At 43.4% G+C, this 21593-nt stretch overlaps 1 protein-coding gene across 2 annotated transcripts in view; it reads right to left on the bottom strand.

Moving 5' to 3' along the window:
- sorl1 (sortilin-related receptor, L(DLR class) A repeats containing) overlaps positions 1-20475 on the bottom strand; it is a 90242-nt gene extending 69767 nt beyond the window's left edge. For both annotated transcript variants that reach the window (XM_026193589.1, XM_026193590.1), the window contains exon 1: positions 19697-20475. In XM_026193589.1, the coding sequence (XP_026049374.1) occupies positions 19697-20017 (321 nt within the window). In that variant the 5' untranslated portion in view covers positions 20018-20475. The remainder of the gene's footprint in view (positions 1-19696) is intronic.
- Between the last annotated feature and the right edge of the window lie 1118 nt (positions 20476-21593).

Genomic DNA, 21593 nt, shown 5'->3' with positions numbered 1-21593 from the left:
ACGCCTCACGTGCTGTTAATATTCGCACGTTTGTGCCAGTGTTGGACGGCATTCTGCCAAACGCAGCGATGCTAATATCTCCACCTACAGCGGTCTAAAAAATCTATAGAGTGCTGCAGCAACAAGGCTCGCTGTGCAGTTAAGGGGGCGGCCTCGAAAGGCAGGATGTACGAGGATAGATTTGTTCTTTAGCATAATTTAACCAGAAAACAGCAGAACAGATGTCCTGGAGAGCTAGACTGTCTGTCACCAGCAAGACACAAATGTAACCTTTTCCTGATGTAAGGTCCAACAAAGGGACAACTATGAGGCGCTGCGGCACAGTCAACTTCACTGAGACCCGCTTTAGTCATCTCCTCCTCCTCTCCGTCTTCTTCAGCGTGCCTCCCTCAGGTAAAAGTCTGGGCCGTGTCTGGAGCCGAGGTGTTGCAGCGATAAATCTCTGTATTTTTGGCATCGCTGGTCCCTGTGAGGGGGTGAAGGGGCTCTCGGGACGGACACATGAATCCAGAGAGCAGCGATGAGTCCAGAGATAAATATTGTCTGTCAGGTTGCAGCAAATTGCAGGAAGACCTTCAGCAGTACGGGTGGTCCCGCCATGGGTGATTACTGCTGTGCAGCTCCACTGCACATGTCGCACGCACCACAACGACAACAACATGTGTACCGTATACACCACAAACGATTATTTTGTAGGGGTGCAACGATACACAAAATTCACGGTTCGGTTCGGTTCGATACTTTGGTGTCACGGTTCGATATTTTTTCGATACAAAAAAAAATGTTCATGCCTTTTTAATTTGTCATTTATTAAATTTTCACGGCACATTCCACACCACATCTCTGTGCGTTCATCATTTGTTTGAAGCCAGCTCACCTCCTGCAACTACTTTTCCGAGAATACGTGCTTCTTTTGTGGTTCGGACTCCTGACATTTCTTTGGAGGTGGAGGAACCTCACAGTAATTGCTTAAAGGAGCTTCTTCGACATCTTTAAGAGTTCTAAACAAATGTCTGTCCTCCTCCAGAAAATCTTTTGTACGCAAACACGCGTTGCAACTTCTTATCTTGTGCACGTTTTTTATTTTGACAGCGAATACGCACCTGCGGACCACTTATGTGCAGCCCTGGTTATTTAGCTCGTCATATTGCAGCCACAGAAATTCTTTTGTCCATGAAACCATAAAGCTGCACTTTCTTTTTGCCTTATAGTCTGATTTGTCATAACTTTTGCATTTTGTGGTAAGCTTTTCTTTGGCTGTCACTTCTTCACCCTGACCTGTCTTATTTGGCTCAGCAGAACTGAAATATAAATCCTGCTGCTTTTACACACGGACTCACATAAGCTCAGCGATTCTCTGCACGATCAACCTCTCACATGTTTAAGCTGCGGGAGATTTCACTTGTCATGTTTGCATAGTAAGCTAACGATTAATAAGACGATGTCAGAGGAATTGGTGCACAAATTATCATCACTCACAGATCAGTGCTGTCGCTCTCTATACACAGTTCGCGCGATTGCAAAGTGAAAGCAAAAAACAAGCGCAAATTCAAACGCGACTTCAATATGTCACATATTGACAGTGGCTCACCGATGCCAATGACATAATTACCCAGCTACATTTCCGAAAGAATGCAAAAGCATTGACATATATTTTTCCTTCCTGCGATAGCCCGACAGGCAGGGAAGAGATAGATTTTGGTAGCCCGACTGGAAAAATTTTGCGAGCCCTGTATCTGATGGAGGAATCCCTCATCTTTGGAAAAGAGAGTTTATTACAGAGAAATGTCTCTTTCAAAATAAAAGCTATACTATCCACTTCTTCTGGGCTATATTCTCAGCAGCATATTAAACATATCAGGTGCCCATAAGGAGAATCCTGTGCTAACGGCTGTCTAAATGACTCGGGTAAAGTTTGTAGCATGCATGCTTGTTGTTTTTGTCTGCTTCCACTTGTCTTTGCACGAGGATGCTGTTGGAGTAAATGTGCAGTCATATTCGTTGTGTTCCCACTAGTGCTTTCAGGTTAATCTCGTTGAAATGACGTTAACGCCACAACACGGCAAATCTGCGTTAACGAGCTACCCCTGATCGCCCCGTGCATGGGGCTAGACAGCCAACACGTTAACGAGCTAACTGCGCTAACACACTAGCTCCCACCCATGTAATTGAGCATTGCGTGGCACATCCAACATACTGTTTTACTTTAGTCCATGACGCGCTTACCTTCAGGGTCATACGTCACATGAAAACCAAAATAATTCCAAATGCCAGATCTGAATGAGGGTGGGGGAGGGTCAATTTGCCATGTTGCAACGAGCCTAAGTTCTGTCTCGCTAGCTTGCCCTGCGCTCAGTGAATCTGAGTTCGACTACTCCGCCTAGGGTGCACTGTCGAGTGCAGATCCACTGAGCGCTCAACACAGACAGCATCGTCAGAAGGAAAGTTGATAAAATAAATTTAAAATTTTGTATTGTTCGATACATATGCGTACCGAACCGAAAGCACTGTATCGAACGGTTCAATATCGATACGAGTATCGTTGCACCCCTAATATTTTGATAGTCGACTAATCAGATCATCATCCATTGGACGTACAGCTTATTGCACCAGCAGCATCTGCTCCTATATAACTATCATTAGCTTACAGCTTGAAGTGTTTAAGGTATGTGCTAACTAAAAGTAAAGACAAGATGATAGTTTATTGAATTTTAATGAAATTTGCAGATTGTTTCGGTGAAGTTTAATAAACTCCTTGCTATCTAAAATATAACAGGACATCGGAGTAAATTCTGGAGCATCTCACACTTCTGATAATCAGCTGTCTGCTTGACGTTTATTCAGCTGTGTAAAAACTATAACTTTAATCTCAGACAAACCGATTTACTCAGCAACAAATAAAATACTACAAAAAGCCAAACAACAACATTTTTAAGTTATCTAAGTGACTTATGTATGTTTAACCTGAGTAGCGAAAGACGGCGGTGGGTTTGAAAACGATTTGCCGGGAGTCCGGTGTTTTCACGGCTCTAGTGAGCCTCGCCCTGAAAATATGTTAAACGAAAAAAAAAAAAAAAAAAAAAAAAAAAGAAAAGAAAATATGTTAAACGTTTATTTTGTGACCCAGAAAGAATAATAAGAGTAATATTAAAACTAACTAGCTGCCACCATTGTTGGAAACTGAACTGGGCCGCGCTATGAATTCTGGGACAGAGCTTCTTCTTCTTCTTCTTCGGGGTTTAACGGCAGCTGGCATCCTTGTACATGCAGTGCTGCCATCTTCTGTTTCAGTCCGTTATTACACTCTTAAATCCTGCTACTCATTCCTGCGTCCTTTGTGATCTTACAAAGCTTCAAACGATGCGTCGACTATTAAATCAGTCGTCGACGATTTTGATAGTCGACGTAATCGTGACGAGTCGACTAATTGTGGCAGCCCTAACTCCCAGCAACACAGCATATTTGTTCCAAGCTCCATGAAGTGGTGGTGAACCCCTGCAGAGCTCAGGCTTTGTGGTTCAGGCTCAGCTGACCGTAACACGACCCGTCACGCATGCTTCCTGTTGCTGATAGATCAGGGTTTCAACAGGCATATTTGAGGGTTCCCAGAAACTCACAGTAAAATGTTTTATAGTGCTTTTTAAGACACGCCGATCCCTCCGCAGAGCCCCCCACTGCCATTTCACCGCATGTACAGCCGCATTGTTTACCTCCAGCTGAGACGGTGGAGATCCCCGTTGATCTGACTCTGCGACAGGAAGTCCAACAATTTACACCAGGCTACAAAAATGTTGTGGAGCTGCCAGCCGGCTGATTACAGGTGAGCGGGCTGCAGTCTCGAGAGAACTTCATGCAAGCTTTAAAAACTCTTATGGCTTCAGTGCTGACACTTAAGCACTTTTTACACAACAAGAACATTGCTAATTGGGCAGCTCCGTTTCCCACGGTTACACAAAATAAAAGCCTGGCTTTTAATCTGACCCATGTCAGTTTTCGGGGTTAGCGGTAAGAGTCGTCATAACTGTTGCAGGTCACTCTGTAGCTCTGCTGACTGTGGGGGCGCACAGATTTACTCCCCCAGCTTTCTGCAACACTAATGAAGAGGATTTATATTCAGTACTAGAGCAGGGCGATATGGCCAAAAAAATTTATCACGATATATATTTGAAAATTTGCGATAACGATATAACCGACGATATAATTGATGCGAGACAAAATACAACTCCACAACATTACTAGCGCAAAAAGACAACCTTCCATTTATTTTCACTTAAACAAGAAGCTGGTTTTTATGTACATTAAAGCTTTATAAAAATGTAACAGTGCAAATGCAAATTCCTTGCTGAAAGTTTAACCAAAAGGCATTTCCAGTAGAAATGGGCTGACATATCCTGAGCATAACCATGTATAATATCCACTGAAGTTAAAAAGAGGTGCTTTGCAAACTGCAGTGTGCAGTACGCATTTTTCGGACCATAAGGTGCACGGGATTATAAGGCACATTAAGCGAAACAAAGCAGTCAGATAAATCAAACTTTATTAAACTCATTCTTCTTGCTTCCTCCACTTCTGTACCATTGATTCATTAATGTTGAATTCTCTGCAGCTGCTCTATTCCCATGTTGTTGCAGTATATTAATGACTAACCTCGTATTGTGGATGGATTATCTCAGTTGTTCTCCTGACTGAAGTTTGGTCCGTTTACAGCATCCTGCCATGCGATTGCATTTGTCTCTAACCATGAGGAACCTTCACGTTAACTTTTATAAGTGGAAAAGTGTTAGTGTTCGTCCTCCAGCTTCACTGTTTATGTTATGCTAACATAGCTGTGTCGCTAGCGATCACGTAGCACATCATTATATACCAGCTAGCCCAACTTCAGTAACCCTACAAACGTCGCTGCTGTTTAGTTTCCTGTCTTCATTTATGTTGGAAGTGATAGCAGAGCTGTACGTTTGATTTTTTTCAGAAATCTCTCAGTCAGAACATGCTATATCATGCTTAGGTAACTAGCAAAACTAGCGAGCTAACTTCCGCTAGCTTCCTGCTAACTTCTAACTCCGTTAAATGTAATAACTTTTGTTTTCATGGATGCCTGGAAGTTAAATTTTATAGTTACACCTGGTAAAGCAGCAATGCTGATCGTTTTATTAAAGATGAAAGAATTTAGACAGTTTTTAACTCTCAGTGATGCTGCAGTGTTGTTTGACCTGAAGTATACGGAGTTTAGGACCCAGATTACTCCCAGATTTAAGAGCATCTTAGTCCGACAAATATGACAATAACAACGGCCGCTTGCATGTTCTGCAAAAAAATGTGCTTTGTTGTGTATCTGACGGACAAACACCAAACCAGTTCCACATCACCGAAGTTGCACCATTTTTACAAACCAATTCTGGTTCATCTGTTTCACTCAACAATCGGCCATGTGCGTATGAAAACAAAGGCACTGCGCATGCGCGTTTTACTCCCATTCTATCGCGATATTTCATTTTCCTATCGTTGCCTAACATTATACCGGTATTACCGTGAACGGTATAATATGGCCCAGCCCTATTCAGTACCCACCTTTTACCCCACCCACCGCCACAGCTTCACTGGATGTTTGTCATACTCAATAGCACTTGCTGTTACCATGGTTACCGTGGACTTAAGTTTTAACATTTTTTTTAATTGTAGGATTTTGTCCTTTTAAAGAAAGCAGTAATATTTCATAGGAATAGTCTGTGTCATGTTGTTGTCCTACAGAACATTGTGCAGAAACAGCTGATGGTAAGTCTCCTGCTCAGTTCCAGTTCGTATCTGTCCAGGAAACAAAAACACCGTCAGCACTGCTTCAGAGTTTTGACAAGGGGGCAAGCTGTAGCTTAGTAACAGCAGAAGAGAGACATCCCATCTTTGTGTTGTTATTTAGGACACTGATGAAGCCGCCCTAAGGTCAGTGAAATGTCACGACTCACTGCCTGTCCTGCTTTTTCTTCCTCATTGCAACACGGTCCTGAAGCGTGGAGCTCCTTAAATGCTCACGTCCATCAATCTTTCTGACAGTTATGTGGCCACTTTTTGTGGGATGAAGAGGAGAGGGCGTCGCAAGCAGCCATCAGGGGAACTGTACTGCAGCGCTCCTCGTCTCAGTGTTTCGCAGACAATGCGTGATGCTTTCCATATTTAACCCTCCACATTCTGTGAAACAGGATCCAGTAAAACCAGCAAACCAAATCATCGTAACGTGCAGAAGGGAAGGAGCTCTCGCTGCTCATCAAGCTCCAGCGCTCCAAGGTGAAACCCTGAGAGCTAACAGACCGGAGCGGCTCCGTCACTCACCCTGCAGCATGAAGCACCAGGTTAACATCAGCACTGCAACGCTTTACTCACACCGCAAACCAGCGTTTGAATCAGACTGCGCTACTATTACCAGAGCTGTGTTTAATAAGCAGAACCAGATGCATCTTCATTTATTCCAGAACCACTTCTTACTCATGCCTACATTACCAACAATTCAATTTGCCTGCACACAGTTATGTCAAGGATTTGGGTGGGTTAGCAGAGATGATGAGCACGCTCCAGAGGTCTGTTGAGCTCAGTCACTTTTTAAAATAAGGCCCCAAAATCATCCAACTCAAGTGACAACACTCACAGACACCCATAAGGCTCCAACTTTGTTTTCCTCATATTCCACAATACTCTGAACAACCTGGATTTACTGCAGCTGCTGCTGAAATTCATTCTTTACATTATCCACACATATATACATAAACAGTGGTTCAACAGACCGCCTGCTTCAGAGTGCTGTCGTTAGTGCAGGGAAACAAGCAGCACTGTATCCTGACACACCTGTACTGGCAGCAGACAGAAAAATGTGCCACTGTTACTGAAACTTGTGTCAGCAGCTGTTTTTCAATGTGCTTAAACACACTGAAATCTGGGAATTAGGAGGCCTGGTTCAGTGTGCCACACATCACGCCGCTGAATGAGGCCATCAGGGAGTACACTTACTACGACTCCCGGTTACATGTCGAACGTTCACATGAACGCAGCAGAACATTGCCCCGAGCATCACACCGACTTTCATAGCACACTCCTGCTGCCATTTCATCATACACAACACACACAGCCAGCAAGATGGAAAAATGTACTTTGTCCTTTAGGCCAGTCTCCTCCTGTCATTGCTCCACGGTAGGGCTGGGCCATATCATATCATTCATTGTAATACCAATACAATGTTAGGCAACAATAAGAAAATAAAATATCGCAACAGAATATGAGTAAAACGCGCATGTGCAGTGCCTTTGTTTTCATACGCACATGGCCAAAAAGCATGGCGGCAACAGAGAATAAGAAAGGCGGATCGTTGAGTGAAAGAAATGAACCAGAACTGGTTTGTAAAAACGCTGCAACTTCAGTGATGTGGAACTGGTTTGGTGTTTGTCCGTCAGATACACAACAAAGCACATTTTTTTTGTAGAACATGCAAGCGGCCGTTGTTATTGCTGTATTGTATGTCAGTGCGCCCCAGGGCAGCTGTGGCTACAACTGTAGCTGCCTTCACCAGTGTGTGAATTTGAGAGTGAATGAATAGTGGTATTGTAAAGCACTTTGAGGGGTCCCGAAAAGCGCTATATAAATGCAATCCAATATTTTTATTATCATTATTATTATTTGTCGGACTAAGATGCTCGTAAATCTGGGAGTAATCTGGGTCCAAAACTCCGTCTGCTTCAAGTCCCAAAGTCAAACGAACACTGCAGCATCACTGAGAGTTAAAATCTGTCTAAATTCTTTCATCTTTAATAAAATCATCAGCTTTGCTGCTTTACCAGGTGTAACAATTAATTTTAACATCCAGGCATCCATGAAAACAGAATTTATTACATTTCACGGAGTTAGAAGTTAGCAGGAAGTTACTGGAAGTTAGCTCGCTAGTTTCGCTAGTTACCTAAGCATGATATAGCATGTTCTGACTGAGAGATTTCTGAAAAAAATCAAACGTACAGCTCTGCTATCACTTCCAACATAAATGAAGACAGGAAACTAAACAGCAGTGACGTTTGTAGGGTTACTGAAGTTGGGCTAGCTGGTATATAATGATGTGCTACGTGATCGCTAGCGACACAGCTATGTTAGCATAACATAAACAGTGAATCTGGAGGACGAACACTAACACTTTTCCACTTATAAAAGTTAACGTGAAGGTTCTTCATGGTTAGAGACAAATGCAATCGCATGGCAGGATGCTGTAAACGGACCAAACTTCAGTCAGGAGAACAACTGAGATAATCCATCCACAATACGAGGTTAGTCATTAATATACTGCAACAACATGGGAATAGAGCAGCTGTGATAGAATTCAACATTAATGAATCAATGGTACAGAAGTGGAGGAAGCAAGAAGAATGAGTTTAATAAAGTTTGATTTATCTGACTGCTTTGTTTCGCTTAATGTGCCTTATAATCCCGTGCACCTTATGGTCCGAAAAATACGTACTGCACACTGCAGTTTAATGTTGCAAAGCACCTCTTTTTAACTTCAGTGGATATTATACATGGTTATGCTCAGGATATGTCAGCCCATTTCCGTTGGAAATCCCTTTTGGTTAAACTGTCAGCAATGAATTTGCATTTGCACTGTTACATTTTTATAAAGCTTTAATGTACATAAAAAACAGCTGCTTGTTTAAGTGAAAAAGAATTGATGGGTTTTTGCACTAATAAAGTTGTGGAGTTATAAAGTATTTTGTTTTTGTCTCGCGTCAGTTATATCGCAAATTTTCAAATATATATTGGGATAAATAGTTTTGTCCATATTGCCCTGCCCTATTGTGTACTATATATAAAAACCAGTCTATTTATCACATCATCCAGGTGGAGAAATGGTTCATGTGGCACATGCTGTTGCAGTGTTTGGTGCTTTGTATGAGACGTGTCAGCCTCATACAGGCTGAGGTGAAATACAGCAAACCAGGCTTATGCATGAGTCACTGGGAGCAGGACACACACACAGCAGCAGAGCAGGATTAGCACCGAGTGAAACATTAACATTCAAATCAAACAAGATCCAGACAAAGAGGTAACCCAGTGTAAAGACTGCTCCCTGGGTAAATGCAGACACGTGCATAGACTGCGCTCTACCACCCAACATCTGACTACAGGACACAGCTCAACTTGATCCCTTTGCCTGTTTGAACGCCGCTGTGCAGTTTTACCCATGTTCATACATGAACATAACTCTGCAACCCTACACCAAGAAATCCATCTTCAACATTCCTGACAAAAGCTCCAGGAGCTGGAATGTACTCAGAACAGCACCATCAGACACAAGCAGTTCACACGGAGATCAGGTTCAGTTACTCACTTCAGCTTTTTTTTTTCCGTCCTACAAAAGATATCATCAACATTGTTCCTCATAAACGCTCAGCAGCAGCTGAACATTCTGAGCTTCTCCTGGACAGACGATCAAGACTCTGATGGAGAAGACTCCCGTCCACTGTTAGACAGAGTGCAGCTCCACAGTCTTGAACCGTGGATAGAGACAGCAGCTCTGGACCGAGAGCTGCACTAACCGGAAGCTACAACAAGTGGAGAGCATCCTGTGCCACTATACTCAGGTCGAGTGCTGCACTTCAACATGGTGGAGCTGGACGAGACCGCCGCTCTGTTAGTTATTGTCATAAAGTGGATGCTGAAGTATATAATTATAATACCGCAGGGCCTCGCGAGTGGGCTTTATGACAGAAAGCAGTCTGCATGGCACTGATATTCTTGTGGTGCTTGTACATACCTCATTTTTTCAGTCAAAATTTGGATTAAGAAATCACACACACAAAAACAAAGTGTTAACTGCTCCAAGTATCTCGCCACCATGAAAGGAAAAACATGAAAGATTTCTATTAAACGCTCACATTTGCTTCCCACCCTTCTAGTGCTTTCATATTTCTTTGGAAGGATGGAGGCGGTCGGCTCAGTGTCTGGTAGTACCAAGGAGTGGATTGCACCAACGATATGCACGGGCATTCAGCCCATTCTCCACCCTCCCCACTCCTCAGCTCAGCTGTGTGTGTGCGTTAGGGGGTGGCAGCGTGGCCAAGAGAGTCGACGAAGCCCGACTGAAACAATGACATCATCTCTGCAGGACTGGCCGGCAGAGAAGTCTCGCTGCACTCTCACCTCGAGCTGACTGTCCAGTGTCCATGCTCAGGCCGGCCGGTGGTTTAGTGCAACAGGGACGAGACACAACTGAGCCCCTGTTCTCCTCCCAGTGTGACTGCAGACCTCCGAGTTCTTTGCAGACTCACAAAGCAAGGTGTTCCAGAACTTCCACACCAAAATAATGCATGAAAGCAAATGAAAGGCAGGCAAATGATAATGTTGAACATCCTTGTTACTGTGTGGTATGCCACCACTCGATAGAAAATGATGAATGCTACAAAGATCTACTGAGACATGGGCCCAAGTTGGCCCACACCGAGAAGGCTCTGCTTGATACGTCTTACAGCAGCTTTACAAACTCGACCAGATAAAAACCAATGAAGTCGTTTTCATACCGGAGCAGATGCACACACAGTGGGCTGCGTGCAGACAGCTCACAGTGAGACAGTGTGGTGAATTTTAAAGAGGGTTTGAGCACCAGAATCAGCACACAAGCATCAGAGCAGAGCGTAAAGAGGCGCGCTGTTGCTCAGAGGACCGCGTCTACTGCTTTCAGGGTGGAGAGATCGATGCTGCTGTAAATGCAACACCAACTCCAGCTGATCGGGCAGCTCACATGCACCATGCACGTTTTTGTCACACACTAGTGCAGTTTGAAGACATGGGCGGTGTGGGGGCATTGAAATGTACGGGATGTCTAAAGTGAGAAAGTGAGCGCCCCGTCAGTTCGGTTGTGTGACATATTTATTGGTCTCTCTGTGCACATCTGTCCAACTTCTTAAACAGAACAGTCGTGTAGAGCAAAGTCTCAAAGATCAAAACTGTGGTTATTGTCCCCGATTGTTGTTTTTGAATTGTCTACGCTCAAAATACCCACAAATCGCTTGACAAAGCACATTCCTTTTGTGCTGTGTGAGATCCAGCAGCTTAACGTCTGTCTGAATCAACTCGAGATGGAAAATGTAGCCTTAAAATCCACAATGAAAATCAAAAACTTTCAAGGACATTTGCGATAATTATATTTATGATGACTTAGAGAAAGAAATTGCAGTGACTGCAGCTTGCAGATAGCAGCATTGATTTGTGCTAACAAAACAAACAGCATTATCCATCCTTGGTTTCCACTGTCACTGATGCCACGAGGTGCCGGCAGCAACAGCAGCGACACAGCATAAGCTAAAGTTAGGCAGTGTTTTCCCTGGAAGTGTTGGTAAATCCTGTTTTACAATAACTAAAGTAGTTTTTTCTTGTAATTCCCCAGGAGCCTGCACAATGTTGCCTCATAATAAAAGTGAGAAATATTTTCTACCTGGGACGTTGTCGAGCTTTTTAACCAGCTGCTTTTACCACCACATAACTGCATCAGTAATTTCCATCCACCATTTGCTCCGCCTGTGATTTAGAGTGTAAATAGCAAATGCTACAGCGATGTTTGGTTTACTCTTCAGCCTTACATCACCAGCTGTTAGCATCGCCTCCTTCCTAGCTTGGTTGTCTTTAGCAGTGTGTTTTTTGGCTCAGCGGTTGTCGCTTCCCCCTTTAGTGGTAAGAGTTTTCTTGCATGTTTGGTGCTTTGTCACAGGCTGTAGAAGCAGCTCAATTTTTACTACACTGAAGCCTGAAACATGGCTCCTGCTCTCAGACATGCCTGGGCTGGTCTTATTGTGTGGCACTAGGTAACAAAAATACACACTGCAAGTCCAACGTCCAGTCTAATGTATGAGGTTTAAAATTGTCTGTGTAATTTTTATGTGTTCATTAATCAGAATTTTAAGCAAGTCCTAACACTGAAATGCAGGCGGCTCATTGGTCAGATTAGTTTGCTGAGTGTGACTAGTGTGAATGCTAGCAGCAGAAGCCTTCTTTGCAGGTTAGCTTCCAGCACTGAATGAGGACCAGCACTGTGCTGCAGCCTACAAAGAAAGGTTGATTTTCTACATCAAAGCACTGCCGACCAACACTGGTTACTGTGGTTCTCATCTGTTTTACTTCACAGTTTTTTTCACAACTTCCTGAGACAGAGGCTGCTGCATCCTGCCGTACAGATACATAACAATCAACAGACATTAAGAAAATATGAATAATCACTTTAACTGGTGAATATCTCAGGTGAACACCAACAACTGATCATCTAATGTACTAGCCGTGCACACCACCAGACAGTAATCTATGACAACATGTTTTATTTCCTCTCTGTGTCAACGTCTCAGTGTATGTTTAAAAAACAAAAAACCTGTGACATGGGTGTGGGAGAGCCCCACCGCACCTCAGTGAGGTTTGTAAGTTTGATGTTTCCCTTACTCTCAGCCTGAAATTCAAACTAACGATCCAGCTGAGCACAGAACCATCCAGGAAGTGGATTGCAGGTTGTAGTGCATGCTCATGTCAGTCCTTAAAATTATGTAATATTAGATAATATTAGATGTGTTTTGAGACTCTGCCCCTCTCCAGGCAAACCATAAGACGGATCGAGGACGTTGCAGGAAATCTGGAGCTTTGTTTAAAAGCCAAGCAGATCATTTTGACTTTTTATTTTTGGCTCTGGACGAGACCTGTGAAGTCCATGACTAAACCCAGTTACTCATATCCCAGCTTGCACATGTGATAACAATGAGTTTGAAATTACAGGGAGATGGCAGAAATGCACTGAATCAAAGGGACTATGACAGCATGCTTGGTTACACCTGACAAACAGTCACGTGTTACAACCGATGGGTGAATGTTCGACTTTTCAACCACGTAAAGATAAAGAGACTGAAATGAATGGAGAAATAAAATTGGAGTTTTTGAACCGTATTATACATGAGGAGGTGCTGTGTCGGTCAGTGCTAAAAATTAACCATGGTGTTGGTGTTGTAATTATAATAATTCACTTGATCAGGACAGAGGACTTAATCACAGTCTGGTACACTTTGGGAGACAGAAGCCACCCCTCAGCTGTTAGACGGCTCAGCCTGGACAAAGTAATAAACAGAGAGCCGAAATGTAAGAGTTTTGTGAAAAGCAAGATCATGACATTGTCTTCTGCTTCTGAGCGCTACGCAGATTTGGCATTTCCTGTTGATACGACTGTGCTTCGAATTTCCACATCAGACAGTGATGCTGACTTTAAAGTACTTGTTCAAGCCCAAAACAGACTAAAGAACAGCTCTAACAATAAAGCTTCTTAAAGTTAAAAGTCATTGAAATTTTAAGGCTTCATTTTGATTAAATGCTGATAAAACGTTGGCATTTTACTATACCCTAGTATAGTATATACCTTTCATTGCCTAATCGTAACATCTGTTCTTACCAGTAACACTTTATGTAGAGATCAAATTAATATTGAGCAGAATTGAGTTCAGCTTATTGGTTTTGCCCTCCACAACATTCGTGGTTCATCTTGTGGTCCCTTAGAAAAATTAAATTCAAACTGAAGGTCAAGCCTTCTTAGCAGTTTCAGACCAATTTCAACAGTTATTGAAACATATCTTCCTACTGGAGCAGCAACTGGACCAGACAATATCCCAACCGAAGCAGACGCAACAGCAAAACTGGTCAGAGAAGAATAAATGCAGAGAGACCTGCAAGGAAAACCAGCTCCAGAGTGTACACGAATCACACTGGACCAGTCCCGACCAGTTTGGCCATTTCAGCATCTGATGGGTCCCTTATCTTTGGATGGCCATTCCCGGTCGCTTCTCGGGCGACCGGGAATGGCCATCCTGACAGAATTGTTTAACAAGACTTTCAGCACAGGGGAAGTCCCGAAGGCCTGGACGACCAGTATTACCAGTATTACCATACCCATATGGAAGAACAAAGGGGATGTAGCCGAATGCTCAAATTATCGTCCTATTCTCCTACTATGTCACATGATGAAAATATTCGAAAGAGTCATCAATGCATGTCTTCAGGAAATTGTCAACGTCACCCGCAACCAATGCGGTTTTGTAAAGGGATGCGGAACAACTGACGCCATACACGCTGCCCGCCTCCTGCTGGAGAAGCAAAGGGAAAAGAACAAGATGGTACAGCCTTCCTAGACCTTGAAAAGGCTTTCGACAGGGTACCCCATGACCTCATATAGCACTTCTTAAGATCGCATGGTGTCCCTTAGGTGTATGTCAAATGGATACAGCTCCTCTATGACAACGTCACCAGTTCAGTCCGATGCGCCGCTGGACTATCACCTCCCTTCCCAGTTAACGTCGGAGTCCACCAAGGATCAGCTCTATCACCCCTCCTCTTTATCCTTTGTATGGATACCATCACGGCTAGGGATGGGTATTGATAAGATTTTCACGATTCCGATTCCATTTTCGATTCTGTTTAACGATTCGATTCTTTATCGATTCTCTTATTGATTCTTTTTTAAAAGGAGAACACTAAAGTCGATTAGCTTGGAACTGTGTTTTATATCTTCTCTTTGAACAAGATAGAAATCTAGGAGTAACATGGCCTTACAAACCCAACAGTGAGATCTTAAGAGATCCAGCCTACGGCTCTTCAATGGGGTGTCACAGGGTCCCCAGGAAAAAAAAAGTATATGTAAAATAATAAAATAAATATTCTCCTGTAGCAATAACAAAGTTTAACATAAATTATTCTGTAGCAATTACACAAGAATATCCAGTAATGTCCTGCCTACAATTAAACACATTCACTTACCAAAGTGAAATCGGGGGCATCTGCTGTGGCAAATGGGTGCAAGCCTTTGACCACAAACTTAGACACTGCTCGGTGACATTCGTCTATCCTGGCCTGAAAGGAGACGCTACCGGTAGACTGCAGCGAGAACTGCCAGCATCTGAGCCAGACTCTGTCTCTCTCATCATGGTTATCTAAATGCAACGCACAGTAATAGCAGGTTTTGTAATAAGGTAAATCGCGCTAACATAATATGCAATGCTAATTGATTAGTTACCTGCAGTATTAACGGGAGAGGACGTGGAAACGCTACCGCTGCTGCTGGGTTGAGCTTCGCTAGTCCGGAGCGGATCAAAAACACGACATTCGTTGAAAGCAATCGCGTGTTTTTTGAGCAAATGCTTTTGCATGTTCGTAGTGTTTCCTCCCTTTGATGAAATCTCTACTTTGCAAGTATTGCACGTTGCCCTGTTGTCATCCTTTCTCATAAAGTGTAACCAAACTTTTGAGCGTTTGTGCCGCTCAGGCGCCGTGTTTCCTACTGGGTAAAAGACGCTACTCAACGTGATGACGTTATTCGGGGCGACTGGAATCGATAAGGGAATCGTTTTTAAAAGTGGCAAACGATTCCAAGGAATTGAAACAAATTTTCAAATGTATATCATGATAAATATTATTGGTCATATCGCCCTGCTCTAGTCACTGGTGTCCTTTGTGACAGAAGAGTGCCAGATCGACTCAAGGGAAAAATCTACAAAACGGTGGTTGCCCAGTAGCCCTGTATGGCTCTGCATGTTGCCCGCATTGACCACACATGAACTGGCCCTAAACGCCATTGGAGATGCGCATTCTCGATGGAGCCTGGGAATTACAAGATGGGACTGTGTTACGAACAAAGACATACGGAAGTGACTAGGTGTAGCCCCAATCAAGGAAAAGATGCTTGAGTCCCGCCTGAGGTGGTATGGACACGTGATTCAAAGCGATGAGAACTCTGTAGCAAAAACGACTATGAGGACCGACCCAGAAAGACGCCGGCCTCAAGGCAGACCGAAGAAACAGTGGATGGACAAAATTTAGGAAGACATTAAGACCGTCAACGCATCACCTGAGGACACCTTGGACTGAACCAAGTGGAGAAACCTTTGCTGAAGAGCGGACCCTGCACCAGCGGGAACAACGCCATTTAGTATTTAGCCATTAATGCAAAGTTTACAGCACAAAGCAGGAATGAAACCAGCACAAACAGACTTCAAAGCCATCACCACGGTGATTCTACTTTAGAAACCAGTAGAAACAGTTTGGTACCTGTTGAAGTTGGAGGTGAGTCTGCAGGGCTGGGTCAGCTTTAACATCACTCTGGATTCTTGGCTAGCTTAGCCTCAGCATGCTGTCTGTGCAGACGCTTGCACAGAGCGTTTGCACTTCACCATCGTCATCATACCTGTGCTCTTGACCCACTATTTTCCTTCACTGGGTACATGAACTGAAATCACTTGTAGTGTATAGTGAAGTGCAAGTGGAACGGATAAATCGATAAACAGACTAAAAATTCAAAGAAACTGAACTACCGAGAACTGGGTCGCTACAAGAACCGGTTCTCGATTAGCATCCCTACCCGTGATGTCATGTGATCAGGGTCCTGCTGGCTGTGCAGCATATGAGGCTGAAAACTATAAGAGACAGAGCTACATTGGCCCCCAGACTCTGGAACTCTCTGACAGCAGTTTGTACAGTTTTATTTACTTTAACTTTACTTTTAATCCTGACCTGAAGCAAACAGCTAGAAGAAGAATAGAATGGCTTCAGGACAATGAGTGACAGTCCTTGAGTGGCTGAGCCAAAGCCCAACCCACAGAGCATCAGTGGAAAGAAGGGTTGGTTGATTTAACCTCAAAGTTAGATCAAGTTAATTTTGGCAAAATCATAATATTACCATAATGATATTTTTTACGACACTTTTATACCATGTAAAACGCTGTAGTGCTGTTATGATCGATCATAATAACAGAGGCATGACTAATGCTGTTCACAGACAGACAGAAAACACTGCTCAGATCCAGATGTGTGAACCTGCAGCGCCTCAGGTGCTGAATTACGCAACATTTTTTTAACTTTGACAAAAAAAGTGTAATTCTACATAGTTTAAGTGTCCCTTAAGTGGTTTTAAAACCAAATACACTCTAGTTCGAGGTTATCAAATATGAAAAAACAGAAACCTAAAGACTAAATAAGTGAGACTCTGCAGATCAATGAATAATAAAAAAAATACCTTGAACACATTTGCAGCCTAATAAAATCTTAGCATTTTCTATTTTTTAATAACTTGAGTCCTATCGTGAACTCCTGGGTGTTTCTGCATTTTTATCAATTATTTAATATCAATTTTAGCAAATCAGACAAACTGCAGCTGTTTGAAGTGTTGCACTTCTAGGACAACACACTGTTTCAAGAGAGCATGTGAGCGCTGAAGCAGGTGGGTTGTGTTAGAAGTTTAGTAGGAATTTTGCCCAGTGAAGGTCCTTAGATATGAAGACTTACTAAGACTGGGAAATAATGATAGCACAGCTTTCAAGCTTTCACCATTCTAGCTTGGTCATGGCTGACACAATGAGGGAAGCTTCCCGCATTCGGACACAGAGAAAATACATTGAAACTTCCTGCCGTGAACTCTGGTTTGACATAAAGCTGCCATTGTCCACAGCTCCATCTGACTTTCACATTAATGCCGTCATCCAAACCTGTGATATTCTCATCTTCCAACAGTCGAGGCTGATTAGGTGAACAGATTCACGATCAAGTATGCACACTGCACCCAACTCAGACAGTCATTACCTCTAATTACAATGCCTGCTCGAGGACCTTAACAAGTTTAGGCAAACCACTACAAGCCAACGGGGACAGCGAGCTGAGGAGCAAACACTCGACCAGCCAACCTCCTCCAGCCTTATCGTTCACCAGTGACAAAACATGATCCCGATGTGACTCTCTGGAGGCTATAGCTGTGTTTTGACTGAAGGCATCCCCAGAAGTGTCAGTCAGCACGAGAAAGCAGCTCGATGACAACTCGTGGACACGTCCATTTGCCTCTCTTCTCTCGTACAAAGCATTCGTTGGGTTTTTAAACAGACACAGATACTTTTATCTGTTCCTTGAAAACCAATATATACATTTTGATTAAACACTAAACAATATTTGTTTTCACACTCCAACTTTTTTCTGCTGCTTTTTCAAAAGAGTAACTTGACTTGTTTCCTAAATTTACAGCCATTTGATTCTCTGGATCTTTTACATTTATCTGTATGCCTCATTGGAAAATGATCCTTATGCATCTTATAGTGAGCCTTAGCAGAGCCCCTCAGTTGATCCACTGTCTGACCAAAGGTGTTTTAGCTCTCTTCCCCTCCCTTTGCTCTGATTGGCTGCCCCTCACAAAGAATGATGTGGCAGGTTGGTGAAAATATGGAATATAATAAAAAGTTTTCTTTAAACAATGATGTTATGTTGTTCATCTTTCAGAACTGAACCCAAAGTTTTCCTGTTTACTATCATACTGCAGGACGACAGTCTACAGATTCTTACCTGCAGGTGTTCAGACTCCTGAACACTCAGTGACTGGGATCACACACACACACCTTCAGGCACCAAGTTACTTTTTGCACAATACTCAGTATTTAGCACATTTCCATTGCAGGCTCTTGTCTTGGGTTTTTTTTGCAATTTTTGCACATTGCACTTTACATAGTCCTGTGTTCGTCTGTTGTATGTAATATGTAGCGCCGCGGTCTCGGAGGAACGCTGTATCATCTCAAGCTGTACTGTACCACTGTACATGGTTGAAATGACAATAAAAGCCAGTTGACTTGAAAAGGTTTCCAGCAAAGTTCATCATACTTGAAATAGAGAACCACGGTGATGAATTCCTTTTTCTTTAGTGGAAGTGAGCTGTTTTTTCCTGTCAGTTGTGTTCCCTTAGCACAACTGAAGCTGTAATGCTTCATTAAACAACCTTCATCATGCTGTCGTCTGTGCATGCTCAATAACTGTATAATCCCACAAGACAACAAAGAGTGCAATAGCATTATATTTATTACAATGCATTGTAATGAATACCAATGCTATAATAGCACTTAAGAGCACTGTAGTTAACCATTACTGGGCTCCACCTTCTCCTTAGCAAAGAATACTATGGGCGAGGGGGGCAAGGACACAGATAAGTGGACAAACCAATGCAGCAGCTGTGGAAGTGGCCCAAAGGTGCAAATCACCAGGAAAACATTTGCTTTTACATTTAGCCAAACTGAGGTCAGTGACCTGGGGTGTGGAGAGCTCCACGCATAATTCCACTTAAAATTTGGAATTTCTTGCTCTGTCTGCCTCCGTGGGCTCTTTGTATGGGATCCACGTTTGGTGATTTCACTTCAGCCCACCCCCCGGAGACGGCAGGTAAAGACACGGACATTTGTTTCGCACCTAGCGTTAGCACCAGTCCCCTTACACTGACACCAAACCCTCTGCCTAATTCACTTTTCTGGTCTTGTTACGCTTCCGTTCCCTGGCACGACAAAGGAGATGTTTCGGGAACTCCGTTGAACATACGCAGTGTCTTACTTTTGTCTCGTTTCTTCAGCGACAGTCGAAAGTGTCGCGGACAGGTTGCCGCTGACCAATTACATTCATTTGAATGAACGTTTAGTGAATTGTAATGTTACACTGCCGGTGTGACGTTTAAAGGCATCAGGTAAACCGACCCCCACACAACAGGAGCCTGCTTCAAGCATAAGGTGCAGGAATTGATGCTACTTCGGAAACAACAGTGCGTAATTTCTTTACGCCACCCATACCAGTAAGGTCAGGCTGAGGTGAAGCTCGATGTGCGCGTCAAAGTGAGCGGTATCACGCAGTTAATGCGTTATATTACCTGGCCGTACACCTTTGGCATCGCCGGTTTACCAGCGCTCCGGCGACTTCGATGCTGCGGGTAGACGCTGGAGACCGACCCGCCTTCGATTCCACTGCGAGCGGGCAGATGCAGCGCTCGAGCCGCGGAGCCACCTCCATCTCCGTGCAGTGAAGCCTCACTTGCTTCTATTGTGAAAAATCCTCTGTTTTGCGGCAGCATGTAACGCTGCTCAGGATGAAGACGAAGAGTCGACGAGTTTATTCCTGCCACGCTGAGGACCAATAAATACAACAAACAGCGAAGAGAGGACAGCATCTCGCCCGCTCGTGATAACGCCATGTTTGTGTATGTTTTGCCTTTTGGATTAGGTAAGACCGAAGAGCTCCTTCTACTGGCAGCCACTGCTACATTCGCAAGCCATGGGAAATTTCAGGAAGTACCACATTTCTCAGCTTCAAATATGCTTTTGCTGGATCGGTATCACACGCAAAGGCTGTGAACAAGCCTCCCGGTGTCCACGCCATTTGTTTAAGGAGGCACACGAATTACACAACGACAACTCTGACAAATGCAAATAAAAAACAACGCAACAGCAAACGTTATAGCCTGCCTGGTACATGAACTGCTATGTAACACGTATCAGCAAGCAGTACTATCGTGTAAATTCTTTACTTCGCACAAACACATCAGCATCGTTTTTATTAGTGAAAACGGTGTTTTACAAAGGGGACATTTATGACGCTGTAGCGCACAAAACATTACAGAAATACAACCAGACCGTAAAGGTACCACTTACACCTCAACAATAAATATATTGTAGCTGTAGCACATTAAACGTTCTGGTGGTAAATTAATCTGTGACTAGTTGAGCTCTCATTAGTGACACAGTCTCACATTCACATTGTGCTTTTATTCATGGCTGAGGGCTTTGCCAAACAGTCAAACACACTCACAGCACCCAAAGACATTCAGTGTAATTTCATTCAGGTTTATTTGTATAGCACCAAATCACAACAACAGACACGTCAAGGTGGTTTATACTGTAAGGTGAAGACAACAGTATTCTGGAGAAATCCCACAACACTCAAATGAGCTCATAAGCAGGCTTCTTGCAATGGTGGGAAGAAAAGGAAGAAATCTCAGGCAGATCCAGGCTCAGGGAGGGGCAGCTATCTGCTGCCACTGGTTTGGGGGTGAGGGGGGAAAGAAGAGAAGAAAGAGATGCAGACTTACGTTCCACGATACCACACGGCAGGCCTTTATCTTTTGTCTTATTGCTCTGAGTTAGCTGTAGGGATCATTGCTACTCTCACATTTACATATAAAGCTCCATGGGCACCCAGCACTGATGACCATTGTCCTCACGCTAAGCAGCTATTGTTGCCACACAGTAAGAAGGTCCTGGTATTGAACTCACACAGACAGGGAGGGCCCTTTTGTGTAGACTTGGATGTTCTCCCTTAGCTTTCATTTTATGCAGGAGTTCCAGTTCTGCCACTCTCAGTAAATGAGCACAGTATGGTTAAGAAGTGAAACTGAGTGGGGGTAATCTTGAAGGAAGAAAATGTGAACGGTACTATGGAGGTGAAGAGAGTGTCGGAAAGGATCACGAGTTTGAAGCTGGAAATTGAAAGGGTGATGTTGAATGATGTCAGCATCCGTGCCCCGCAGGTTGGATGTTTGATGAAACAGGAATTCTGGAGAAATCGGATAAAGTGAACAGAGGCGATGAGGAAGTGTTGGATAGGTACGGTGTTAAGGAGAGTAATACAGAGGGACAGATGGTTGTGGATTTTACAAAATGGGTGGAAATGGTTGCTGTGAACACTGACCTTAAGAAGAGGCAGAGACAGGATAACATGAGAGTGGAGGAGGCTGCACACAGGTGGACTACATTTTTATGCAGAAGATAAAA

Source organism: Astatotilapia calliptera, chromosome 14 (assembly GCF_900246225.1).
Source record: "Astatotilapia calliptera chromosome 14, fAstCal1.2, whole genome shotgun sequence".
NCBI lineage: Eukaryota > Metazoa > Chordata > Actinopteri > Cichliformes > Cichlidae > Astatotilapia > Astatotilapia calliptera.
Note: the sequence above shows the minus strand (reverse complement) of the source record. Positions and strands in the feature narration are given on the sequence as shown.